At 40.3% G+C, this 13,880-nt stretch overlaps 1 protein-coding gene across 5 annotated transcripts in view; it reads right to left on the minus strand.

The window, feature by feature from the left end:
* SNX24 (sorting nexin 24) overlaps window positions 1-13,880 on the minus strand; it is a 194,056-nt gene that overhangs the window by 85,176 nt on the left and 95,000 nt on the right. For all 5 annotated transcript variants that reach the window (XR_012512799.1, XR_012512798.1, XR_012512797.1 and 2 more), the window contains exon 3: window positions 4,934-5,038. Coding sequence is in view for 2 of the 5 variants with exons in the window: in XM_039469008.2 (XP_039324942.1) it covers window positions 4,934-5,038 (105 nt within the window). In the remaining 3 variants the exon portion in view is untranslated. The remainder of the gene's footprint in view (window positions 1-4,933; window positions 5,039-13,880) is intronic.

The raw sequence follows: 13,880 nt of genomic DNA on the forward strand, positions 1-13,880 counted from the left end.
TTCACTCGAAATTTCTGAGGATCATCATTTTCTGTAATGCGAATTTGCTGGTTGCCTTCCACTCCCAACTCACACTAAGAATATTTCCTTTTCTTTTATCAAGAATACCCTGGTTATTCATTAGCGAAATAACCCCTTTCTCTCCCTCAGCTTCAGGAGCAGGCTTTGATTCACTTAACTCAGTCAGGGATGGCTGGCCATGGTGATGTTTCAGATGTGAGCGTGCACAGAAATATAAGCCAATGATATCAGGAAAACATCTGCAGGACTCCTAGTGAAAAACACTGCCTCTTTCTTCTGTGAGATCTTACTGGAAGAAAACCTTCTATTCCCCTGTACTTGGCTACGTGTTAAGAGTGAGGTCTAGAACTGTTGCAGCCCTTTTGTACCACCAGGGGGGCCAGATGAAGCCTGCACGATGGAAAGCAGATAGGAGTGACAGAGAAAATAACCATAGTAGCTTAATTTGGGCTATGGTTCAAGGTATCTGTGAAGCTAGATCTGCCCTTCTGCCTCAGACACCATAGGTCCTTGATGAGTGTTTATCATTAAGCAAAACTATACAAACACACACATACAACATTTATTGGCAAATTAATATCAAATATTAACTTGCTTTTATCTTCCAAGTTAAAATACCCTCCAGAGCAGATAAATTCCTAGTTTATATAATTTGAAAAATTAAGTCTGTTAATAGAAAACTATTTGGCATAGACCTTTTACTGAGATGAAAACCAACTAATTTTCTTCCACTCATATATAAAGATATTGTTTTACTTAATTCTGCTTTTACAGGTGACTGATTTCCTCATTCACCAAACCTCAGGGAGTTTTCCTGGGGAATATTGTTTAAGGGGAAAGAAATAAGAAAACATGATAATAGCTACTTGAGTTCTTATTCAATAAACAGTAAATAATTCTAGAAAATATTCATCAGGTAGACTGCCAGACTTCAAATTACTCAAACGCCAAATATAGCTTCAAATATCTCCCTGATTATTCTAGATTTTGATTCTAAGATACTTAGATATTCAGCTAGGGTTTTCTGTTTTTGTTTTAGAATTTGTTTCTAATCAAATCATTTGAAAATTTAAGTAGGAAAGTAATGATTTAGACATGTACTTAAAAAATTAAAACTCACTTAATAATCTTAATACTACCGTTTTTATTCTCCAGGCAAGTAACACTAAATAGCATTCACTATAGTTGCTCCGCTGTTAGACTCTGCAAAATTGATCATATGGAAATCTCTAGACTGGCAGAAGTTTTTGAAGGTAAATTCACTGACTAGAACCTACCCACAAATTATTCATATTTTGGCAATTCCACCTTTCTTTGAATAATATATTTGCTTTTTTCTCCTTAAGATCTGTAATTTCTATTTGAAAATAAAGTGGCTTTTCAAATACAATGTAAAATATTTTAAAGAAATCTACAATAAAAAATATACACCAGGAAAATTTCCTAATCTCTACTTCTCTGCCAAAATAGTTTTTAAAAACTAAAATTACTTAAATTGAATAGAGATGCTAAAATAAAAAATATTTATAAATTGCATCTTGAAGACCAATATGATGTGTTTATTTTCAAATTGAAGAAACAGACAGATAAATGCTAAGTGTAGGGTTTTTTGCCTCTCATTTTCATTAGTTTTATTCCTTTAATTTCATTGGTAATCAGCAAAGGAATAAAAAAGAGTTTTAAAAGTACAGATGCCAACATAGGTTGGGTTTCCTTTGTTTAAAATCTCAGATAGGACAAAATTAATTTTGAAAATATGTAATTTGATCTTTCTTGTTTTTAAGTTAGCACCTTACTTAAATACAGCATAGAAAATGAAAGCATGTGAATAGTTTTTGCTATTCAAGTTATTGATTTAAAAAATCATGTATCTGTCTATCTAGGGAGTTGGGGGATGATAGTCAATTAGACTGTAAGAGTTTATGATGATAAGGTCTTTTCCTTTATCTATTATTAAAGCCTTACATAAAGCTGTATGTCAAGGTTGAAAAATTTCTCCTGACTTAGAAAAAGCCACCACACATGATGAAAGGATCCCATACTGGATGTTAGGAAACTAAAATTCCAGTCCCAACTCTTTATTATATTGCAGGAGCAGGGCAAGATTTTGAACTCTACTGGACCTCAGTTTGTCCATCTATAAATTTAAAGAGCAATGTGGAACCACCTTAGGAAATGTGTGGGGTTGTAATCACTCATGGTCCAGAATATACTAGTTGCCCCTTGGATGGCAGGAAGTAGTTTTCTCTGACCCTCTCAACAGCTGATCTGCCTGTTTTATGGGTGGAAAATTGAGGCCAGAGGGATGATTGTGAACATAGCTGAAGGAACAGACTATGTAACATCTTAAGTTCCCTTAAGTGAACTTAAGATGCTATGTCTTGAAGGTATTAATACTTTCTTAGGTTGATGGGCCAGGTCAGGGCCATACTACTGGCTCCTACAGAGATGGGTTAGTGGCAGGAGGGTACGTGCTGAGAAAGTGCTGCTGGCACCCCACTGTCTGGGTTTCAGACTGGATCCGAGCGTGAATGGATTCTAGTTTGCGTAATGAAAGCAAGCGGAAGAAACAGTAACACTATCTTACTTCTAACAAGATTTAAGTGATCAAGAAACGACACCTAGGCTAGGATTTTCATTTAAGATTAATAAATTGTTCAGGCTTATCTTTGCAACATCCATCTAGCTCCCATTGCCTGCAAACAGAATCAAGTAGAAAAGAAATCTCCCTTGAACTCCATGGGAAATTAAGTGACAACAAATTGACTATTAAATGCACAAACAAGAAGCAAACCCTCCGAGCCCTTCGACCACATCTTTCCAGCCTTATTTCTGAGAATAGAAAATTCTAAGCTCAATTTGAGTGTCACTATAAACTCCTCTCTGTGCCAGATGACTCTATGCACATATTTATATCCAAAGTACAAACAACTTAAAATGTTTACACTGAGTGGTAATGGAAATCATGTGTCAAATACAATGAGGGGAGGAGAGTAGAGCTTTCTTCAGAACTAAAGCTTAAAGATATACAATATCATGGAAAATCTGGCTTACAAGTAAGAATGCATTGTTTACCTATTTCATTTAATTATAGAGATCATGCATTTTCACCCTTTACACACAATTTCTGAAGTCTGGGTTTTTTTGTTGTTGTTGTTTTTTGCTCTGTAGTGTTGCCTGAAGCTATGAAAGGATCCTAGCTCCTCATACACAGTCTCAAAAACCATGGCCACACACATTCCTGTGATTTGTAATCCCCATTTCCTTTAAGCTCTCACCCCCGGAGAGAGGCAGTGAAGGATTCTTCTATCAAATCCAAAAGCAGAAGAGCAAACACAGTAAAGAAAGCCCTCCTGAGATGTCCTCAGGGGCCTTCTGCCTGTCAGCTTTCCTATTAGAGCACTGTAAAGACCGGGAAAACTGTTAAGGGCCAGGAACAGAATTCTGGAATCTTTCTCTGTGAGAGAGTCCTCTGAATTTCTCACTAAGTACAAGCCTGAGGAGTCCACCTCCCCTCAGCTTCTCATCACCAGTGATTCAGGGACAGCCATTCCCAGAGCTCTGTAGAAGAGACAGCGTACTAGTTCCACAGCCCTGTTTCCCCCCTCAACAGAATCCACCCTGAGGTTAATGCTTAAAGGGCCAGGAAGATATCAAAGGGAGAACACAGTCATGGCTGCCAATTTGTTTGATGTAACGTGCCTTAGATGGGTCAGTCAGAAATTCATAGCTCTTAGGTGGAGTCCGGCTACACTGTTTCAAGAGCCAGGACTCCCCCATCCCCAGCCATGTTCACTCCGTCATTCTCATGTGTCACCTATCCAGTGGACTCCGGTGCCAGGGAGCGATGGCTGACCTCAGGACCTGCCACCCCAGCTCCTGCCCTGCACGGTATTCGATTTAATGTCGATGACACTGACTACTCACCTGAGGCCACTAGTTCTTTTTGTTTTAAAACTCAGAGAAACTGATGCTACTCTACCTTCTCCTTTTGCTTCTTCTGTCACTTGGTAGAGAGACTGTCTTTGTCCTATCTCACTTAGGCAGCCTGCTTGCTCCTCTCAGCTGCAGGAGTGTCCCAATGCATTCTTCCTAAATGGACATTCCAGTTTTCAAAGAAGTTGGCACTTCATCATCAGCAATTTTTATACATTCCTTTTCAATTTGATTCCAAAGATATACTATCCAGACCTGCTGTGAGTTCAGTTTCTGTCCCTACATACTGCAACCAGACCCATAAAACTCAAAAGCTAAAGGCTGGGATTGCTATAAAGAAGCAAAAAAAATCTTAGAGGAAAAACAAAAAGCAAAAACAAAGTAATCTGTAGAGTTGAATTTTAAAAAAGACAGATCAGGGCTGGGTGCAGTGGCTCATGCCGGTAATCCCAGCACTTCAGGAGGCTAAGGTGGGTAGTTCACAAGGTCAGAAGATTGAGACCATCCTGGCTAACATGGTGAAACCCCATCTTTACTAAACACAAAAAATTAGCCGGGCATGGTGGCATGTGCCTGTAGTCCCAGCTACTTGGGAGGCTGAGGCAGGGCAATCGCCTGAACCCAGGAGGTGGAGGTTGCAGTGAGTCAAGATCACGCCACTGCACTCCAGCCTGGTGACAGAGTGAGACTCCGTTTCAAAAAAAAAAAAAAAAAAAAAAAGATCCTTTCTACAACAGTTTTCGCCTTTTTATTAAAATTTCACTTCCCCAATGCATAGAACCAATTTTAAATAGAATCCTAATTGAAGCTACAAGAACCAGCCAACATCATATCTGCAATTCTGAATGTCCTTTCATTTAGAATCTTTGGCTGCTTAATACATTTTGCATTGCACCCATATGTCCTGGGAAAAAATGGTGAGACATATGATTATTTAAGTTATGTTATATAAATTTAGGATCTAAACATATCTTACCTGTAAGTATGTTTCCAAACCTTGTCGGCGCTGTTCCAAGACTTTGGGGACCCAGTTCCTAACATGTTTAGAAGGGATTTCTGGAGTTTTTATGCATTTCTTAAGCTATAAAGACAGAGTAGAAAAACAAAAAAAAAAACAAAAAAAAACAGAGATGTCAGTTAATTATAATGACATTATTTGGGAGAAAAAAAGCCAATAAAGGAAAGTGAACTACTGCTATCTGCAATAAAAAATAGAGAAAAATATAATTTCACTGAAATTTTGTCAAACAATTCTTTATTTAGGTGTCTTGACTACTGAGGTTTCTGAAGGATAGTTTTGTGTTTTGGTAGGTATTATTGTTCATATTTCAGATTGAAATCCCTTTTCCTGAAAAATTCAAAGCCCAGTAAATGAATAAAAAAGAAAGTAAAGAAATTTAGTCACAAAAATCAATTAATACAACAAAATTTTGCTCAGATGAAGAATTTCACTGATAAAAAGTCTTTCTACATATTTTTCACATAAAGAAATCAAAACAAAAGGCAACTGTCTAGAAATGCCGTTAACTAGACAACATCATTTAGAGAGAAAACTAAAAAAATGAAAGCCTAATCTTTTCAATGTTCCTAACAATTACTTTCCAACTCCATTCATGAAAACTCAATGTTAGTTCTCATCTCAGCTAAGCCTTTTGGGACAGCAGTTTTAGGGGATAATATAAATAAAGAAAAATTTCTTTGCAGGTTGCATTAGAACTGTCTGTAGTAGATAGAGTAATCCTCCTTCTCCAAAGATACCCAAATCCTAATCCTGTGGATGTTACCTTATGTGGCAAAAGGGACTCTGTAGATTTGGTTAAATTGGTGGTCTTAAAATAAGAAGATTCTCCTGGATTGCCAGGGTGGGCTCAGTGTAAGGAGCCTTGTAAAAGGGAGGCAGCAGAATAAGTTGGAAGAGATTGGAAGAAACAATGCCACTGGCTCCAAAGATGGCAAAAGAGGCCACAAGGCAAGGTGACCTCTAGAAGCTGGAAAGAATGAATTCTGCCCTAGAGCCTTCAGAGGAAGTGTCATCCTTCTGACGCCTTGATTTTAGCCCAGTGAAACCCACCTCAGACTCCTCACATCAGGAAGTGTAAGACAATAAACTTACTGTTTGAAGCCACTAAGTTTATGGTAATTTCTTATAGCAGCAATAGGAAACTAATACACTGCCTCTAAAAATGAAATGTGCTTAATTGCTAATTAAAAACTTAAAAAAAACCTACCAAGGTTGCTCCTTTACTAAACATGCACAGAAGCAACACAGTTATGAATAAGAAAATGCACGGAATTAAACCTGGGCAGCTAAAACCATCATGAAAAATTCTTTCCATACGTAAGAGTAAAATTTGTTGTACATCACAAAGAAGGGGCCCATGTACTGGCTAGAGTGGAGCGGCCATCTTTGCCTCTGAGGTAGAAGTCTCACATGAAAATGGTAAAGCAGCAAGCGCGTGGGTCCCTGACAATCATGAAACCACCACACCAGCACCAGACATTTATGGAGGAAGGAACCAAGTTGTATCTGCTAATGTCATCATTATTTTGGTTTCAGAGTCACTTGCAGCCAAATCTAATCCCACACAAACAAGGGATGTGGCTAGCACTGCTAGCTGCTTAGCCAATATTCATTCCCTTCTTCTTTTGGGGGAAAAAAATCAATGTCATTCAGAGGGCTAACATGTTGAGCTATAAATTGGTTTTCCAGGTTCCCTTTTAACTAGGGTGACCATGTGACAGAGTTACGAATATGTGTACATGTCTACTGGGGGTAGGACTCTTTTTTCCTAACAAAAAGCAACAGGCTTTTCTTGCCAGAAAATGGAGAAGCCATGCCTGGAGGGGTGGCAGCTATGTTATCACCAGAAGTGTGAAAGTGCTAAGATGAAGACAGTGAAGTAGGGAAACACCAAGAGCCCAGAATATAATGTTGTGAGATGCCTGCATCACCTTGACTGCCTGCCTTTAGTTTTCCTATGAGAATAATAAATCTCTTACTTGTTTAAGAAATCTAATCAAGTAAAAAAAAAAAAAAAAAAAGAAATCTAATCAAGTTTCTATTACATGCAATCAAAGACACTACTAATATAAAGGAATCACTTGTTCTAGTTTAAGTCAGAGATGCTCAATAGGTTCCAAGCAGAGATGTTGGGTAGGCAGGTGGATATGGGTCTGTAAATGTGGGGGTCAGAATGTATGGGTATTTAGAGCCATGTAACTAGAGGAGATGGCATTAAGACTTAGGTACAGATGGATAAAAAAGGCTGTGGTGGACAGAATCCTAAAAATGATCCCCTGGTGTAAACGCCTTGTATGATCCCCTCCTCTTGAGCAGGAGTGGGACCTGTGACTATGTTGGGCCAGTCACTCCCATGATTACACTGTGTTATATATGATAGTCCTAGCAGACTGCTGGCTTTCAAGTAAGGTGTCACACGATGAGAGGGCCACTTGGCTAGGAGCTGAGAGCTGCCCCTTGTGTTCAGCCAGCAAGGAAAAAAAGAGACCTCAGTCCTGCAACTGCAAGCCACTGAATTCTGCCTGAATGAGCTTGGAAGAGGGCCCCAAGCCTCAGGTGGGATGGAGCGGCAGGGAAGAGAAGCAGGGCAATCACTGGAGGAAGTGGGGGAGTAGGTTTCATCAGGAGGACAGGGATAATCAGACTGTGCCAGATGATGGGAAGTCAGTAACTCGGGTACAGAGAGAAAGGCAGTGGGGAAGTAGCAGCTCCTCTTTCAAGGAGTTCTGCTAAAAGAAGGAGTGCAATGGGATGAGTGCAGAAGGGAAGCAAGGGGCCAAAGGCAGGCTTTATTTTGTGAAACAGAAACTACTGCGATAGGTTCATATATTGATGAGACTGATTCCATATTGACGGGGAAGCTGATAATGCAAGAGACAGAGAAGGAGGGAGCTTTATAATTGCGGACAGTGGAATGAATACATATTTCATCTCTATATGGTCTGAGGCATTTCTCAAGAACAAGGCCAAAATGCTAAATTATTCTGGGGTAATAAGCCTATTAAGTTTCACTTTAAACATAAAGAAACTTCCTTTCAAACCTCTGAATCACAACATATATTTCAGAATAGAAAATCAACTCCATTATATGTTTCCCCTTTAAAAAAAACTTTTGAAGATCGAGCACTGAAAACATTTTTCCTTTATTTACGTCAGGAGTACTGAGGAAGCGGATCATCAGAGCTGCTGGGATCAGTGACAGCATTTGTAGGTGAGTAATGAATGGCTTTAGATGAGAGACAAACCCAAGACAATATGTTTCCAGTAGGGCTCAGCTGCTTATAAGATAAATACTCCTCTGCCACTTCATCCGATGATTAACGGTGCTGGCCCAGCTGCGTCCCGGCAAACGGCCTCTCTGATTCACACAGATAAGTACCAGATTTAACGATACCACAAACACAATCCCCTTTTCTTGGTGTGGCCACTCCCTTTTCCTTTTTTATACTGCTAGAAGAATTTACACAGAACTTACTCCACACAGACCTACCACTGCGTACATTGGTTATAGTAGCCATTTTCCACAAAGAAGCAGAAAGACTTTTCCCAAGCACATGAATGAAAAGCACAAAAAAGAAAAGAAGAGTTAAGGAGGTGTGATACATTTGGGGATAAAATCCCATCTTCCCCCCAGGGTTCCCTTTAGAGAGAATGTACAGGGTGCTGTCCTACTGGTTTGACCCCACATGGCGGGTTTTTGGTTCTTCTTTACTGTCTACTTCATGGAAATAAATACAGGAGAATGAAGTCTTTTACTCAAGCCAAAAGTAGTCAATAATAAAAAATGAAGATCATTAATTTAAAAATGAAACAGCACCATATTTCACTGAAACCTCTGTGAATAAAAGGATGGGCTGCAACTGACAGAAAACAGCTGGGAAGGCATGAAAATGAAATGTGCTTAGTAGTTTGCCATGCCGGAAAGGTTTCTCTGTCCATACATGCAATTTTTGACCTAGGGAGGTAAAGTTCTTTTCAGGAACCACCATTTAAAATAGTAAATTCTAAGCCGGGCGCGGTGGCTCAAGCCTGTAATCCCAGCACTTTGGGAGGCCGAGGCGGGTGGATCACGAGGTCGAGAGATCGAGACCATCCTGGTCAACATGGTGAAACCCCGTCTCTACTAAAAACACAAAAAAGTAGCTGGGCATGGTGGCGCTTGCCTGTAATCCCAGCTACTCAGGAGGCTGAGGCAGGAGAATTGCTTGAACCCAGGAGGCAGAGGTTGCGGTGAGCCGAGATGGTGCCATTGCACTCCAGCCTGGGTAACAAGAGCGAAACTCTGTCTCAAAAAAAAAAAAAAAAAAAAAAAAAATAGTAAATTCTTTGGTGGTAGTGGGGTGTGGACAGGTGTAGCAGAGGCTCACGGGAAAACACTTACAAGCTTGAAGGCTCACCCTGTCACAGGAGCCTGTGCCTGGGCTGTAACGAAGAAGACTAGGATGGGGTTTGGTTTTGTTTTGGGGTGGACCTGGTGTTCTTCCCACCTAGTACTAGCGGAGGAGCTACAAGGCATCAAGGCAAGCACAACGTGGGGTTAAACTTAACAGAGAATGCAAACTCCCACAGTAGAAACTGTTTCTCTAGTAATTCATAAATATGTATGATGCTCTCCAAATATGCCATTTGCCAAATACTTATTTAATGCCCAGTATGTGCCCAAGACCCTACCACACACTCGTGGAAGATGTGAAAGATAGGACATGGTCTCAACTTTTTAAAAAGTACCTTCTAATTAGACATAATTTGGGGATTACAGTTTTATCTCATATGTTTCCAAAATTTAAGCAGAAATCTCTATTCTAAATGGAACAGGAGTTCTAAGAACAAAGACATTAGGGAAGAAAAGGAGCTAACATGAAAAAAGGAGAACTTGAAATGTCTTGGTGTGAACAGACCAGAACACAGAGGAAAGGACATTCGGCAGGGCAAAGACAGGTGGGAAGCAATTTTTAAGGCATATAATGGGGTAACGGGAGATACTGGCTCAGCTGTCACTGAAGGCTCTTAGGAGGAGTGAAAAATAAAGTTGGCCAGCAAAGGGGTTAGTGATAGACAGAATAATGGTTTCTTCAAAGATGTCCAAGTTCTAATCCCCAGAATCTGTGAAGGTATTTGTTTACATGGGAAAGGGGGCTTTGCAGGTGTGATTAAGACTAACTGGATTATCTGCGTGGGCTCAATGTTATTATAAGGGAAAGCACAAGGAAAGGGGATTGAATGTGTAGTGTCGTGGAATCTGGTACTTACCTGCATGAATCAGAAAAGCTGTATACACATGGTATCGAGGCAGAGGAGAGGTGATGACAGGAGATGTTATGATGGACACAGAAGTTGAAGTGGAGTGACTGCTGGCTTTGAAGATGAAAGAGCTCACGAGACAAGGAATGTTGGAAAAAGCAAGGAAATGGACTCTGTCGTAGAACCCCCCAGAAGACGCAGCTAGAGTCAGATAATAAGTTTTAAGGCCAGATGTGGTGGCTCACACCTGTAATCCCAACACTTTGGGGGGCCAAGGTGGGTGAATCACCTGAGCTCAGGAATTCAAGACCAGCCTGGCCAACATGGTGAAATCCCATCTCTACTACAAATACAAAAAAGTAGCTGGGCATGATGGCACATGCCTATAGTCCCAGCTATTCAGGAGGCTGAGGTAGGAGAATCGTTTGAACCTGGGAGGCGAAGGTTGCAGTGAGTTTAGATCACACCACTGCATTCCACCCTGGCTGACAGAGTGAGAATCTGTCTCAAATAATAATAAATAAATTTTAAGCCACTGCATTTTTGGTTTTGCTATAGCAGCAATAGGAAACTCATAAAAGGTTAAAGATTATTGGCCCTAGAGAGATCCAAGATGGCTGACTAGCAGCAGCTCAGGATTGCAGCTCCCAGTGAAGGTGCAGAGAGTGAGTAGACACCAGACCTCCAGATGAATTTTTGTTGCCTACTGACCAGGAGATTCCCAGCGGAGGAGCCCTACGGGTCACCAGCTCGACTCTTTTGGCCAGCCCAGCTGTTTTGCCGGTGTCCCGGCGCTGCGGTTCTCAGTGCGGAGTATGCGGGACTGGGTGCCCTTTTAGTTGGTGTTTGGAGCTCCAGGAAGGCAGAGTCACCCATTCAGCTGATTGAAAGCGGGACTGAAGCGGGGAGCCAGACCGGGAGATTCCCAGGCAGAAAAGCACCACGAATCTCAGCACTGCTGTTTCAGATGGTGCGGTCGCCACACGGGAAATTGCATAGATCCCAGAGCCTTTTTGGCGGGCGACTGGGGCACCGGGGAGAGAATGGACTGTTCAATAAGGAAAAGAAAAAAGGGGCCTCCGAGGCGAGGAGCCAGGTGATTGGGCTCGGCTGGTCCCAACCGCACAAAAAACAGCAATTGGAAACACTGGTGGTTGAGAATTTCACAGCAAGCACAGCTGAACCCACGGAAGGTCCAGCTCTGTGGGGAGGGGCGTCCGCCTAAGGAAAACAAAGAAACAGAAATAACATCACCACCAACAAGCTGGACATCCACTCAGATCCAATCTGAAAGTCAGCAATTACAAAGACGACAGGTGGATAAATCCACAAAGATGGGAAGAAACCAGCGCAAAATGACTGAAAACATCTGAAATCAGAAAGCCTCTCCTTCTTCAGGGGATCACAGCTCCTCATCAGCAAGGGAACAAGATCTGATGGAGAATGAGTATGATGAATTGTCAGAATCAGGCTTTAGAAGGTGGTTAATAAGAAACTTTTGTGAGCTAAAAGAACATTTTCTAACCCAATGCAAAGAAAGTAAGAACCTTGAAAAAAAGGTTTGACAAAATGCTAACAAGAACAGACAATTTAGAGAGGAATATAAATGAATTAATGGAACTGAAATACACAATACGAGAACTTCGCAAAATATGCACAAGTTTTAACAGTCGAATTGATCAAGCAGAAGAAAGGATATCTGAGATTGAAGACCAACTCAATGAAATAAAATGAGAAGACAAGATTAGAGAAAAAAGAGTAAAAAGGAATGAGCAAAGTCTCCAAGAAATATGGGACTATGTGAAAAGACCTAATCTACGTTTGATAGGTGTACCTGAATGTGACGAACAGAATGAATCCAGGTTGGAAAAGATTCTTCAGGATATTATTCAGGAAAACTTTCCCAACCTAGCAAGGCAGGATAATATTCAACTCCAGGTAATACAGAGAACACCACAAAGATATTCCTCAAGAAGAGCAACCCCAAGGCATATAATCATCAGATTCACCAGGGTTGAAATGAAGGAGAAAATGCTAAGGGCGGCCAGAAAGAAATGTCAGGTTACCCACAAAGAGAAGCCTATCAGACTCATAGCAGATCTCTCAGCAGAAACTCTACAAGCCAGAAGAGAGTGGGGGCCAATATTCAACATCCTTAAAGAAAAGAACTTTCAACCAAGAATTTCACATCCAGCCAAGCTAAGCTTCATAAGTGAAGGAAAAATAAAATCTTCTGTGAACAAGCAAGTACTCAGAGATTTCATCACCACTAGGCATGCTTTATAAGAGCTTCCGAAAGAAGCACTACACATAGAAAGGAACAACCAGTATCAGCCATTCCAAAAATATACCAAAAGGTAAAGAGCATCAACATAATGAAGAATCTACATCAACTAATGGGCAAAACAGCCAGCTAGCATCAAGTGGTAGTATGAAACTCACATATATTATTATTAATCCTAAACTTAAATTGGCGAAATGCCCCAATCTTATGACACAGACAGGCAAATTGGGTAAAAAGCCAAAAAGTCATCGGTATCCTGCATCCAGAACCATCTCACATGCAAGGATACACAAAGACTCAAAACAAAGGGATGGAGGAAGATTTACCAACCAAACGGATAGCAAAAATTAAATAAATAAATAAAAAACAGGAGCTGCAATTCTCACCTCTGATAAAATAGACTTTAAAGCAACAAACATCAAAAGAGGCAAAGAAGGACATTACATAATGATAAAAGAATCAATGCAACAAGAACTAACGATCCTAAATATATATGCACCCAATACAGGAGCACTCAAATATATAAGGTAAGTTCTTAATGACTTATCAAGAGACTTAGACTCCCACACAACAATAGTGGGAGACTTTAACATTACATTGTCAATATCAGACAGATCAACAAGACAGAAAATTAACAAGGATATCCAGGACTTGACCTCAGACCCGGAACAAGTAAACTTAATAAACATGTATAGAACTCTCCACCCCAAATCCACAAAACATACATTCTTATCAGTACCACATCACACCTACACTAAAAGGGACTACATAATTGGAAGTAAATCACTCCTCAGTAATTGCATAGCATTTCCCAGGGTTAGATGAAATATTGGATGGCTACTTGTTTGTTATTTTCCTCCCTTATTCCTTCCTGTCTCCATTGTTAAGCACAATTATTGGCATAAAAGAGGTTTTCAATATCCATTTTTGGACTGCATTCTAGCCTGGGCAATAAAGCAAGACTCCCGTTCTCTCTCCCTCTTTTTCTTCCTCTTTCTTTCTTTTTCTTTCTTTCTTTTTTTCTCTTTCTTTTTTTCTCTTACAAAAAAAAAAAAAAAAAAAAGATTATTGGCCTTGAAGGTCAATGTCTTTGATGGTAGACAATAGAGACTTGTTTCAGTGTATCTGAGTAAATGAATGAAGATAAAAATGGTGTTTTAGGAAAACTGTCCTGCAGCAGAGACTGGATAATCTGAAATGGTTCACGTAATACTGATATAATGTAGGAAGATTCTGGACTGGGACAGTAGGAATAGAAAATGAAAAATTAGGCTGGGCACGGTGGCTCATGCTTGTAATTCTAGCACTTTCGGAGCTCGAGGTGGGCGGATCACCTGAGATCAGGTGTTCGAGGCCAGCCTGGCCAACAGGGCAAAA

The sequence above is a fragment of the Saimiri boliviensis genome, chromosome 1 (assembly GCF_048565385.1).
Source record: "Saimiri boliviensis isolate mSaiBol1 chromosome 1, mSaiBol1.pri, whole genome shotgun sequence".
NCBI classification, from domain to species: domain Eukaryota; kingdom Metazoa; phylum Chordata; class Mammalia; order Primates; family Cebidae; genus Saimiri; species Saimiri boliviensis.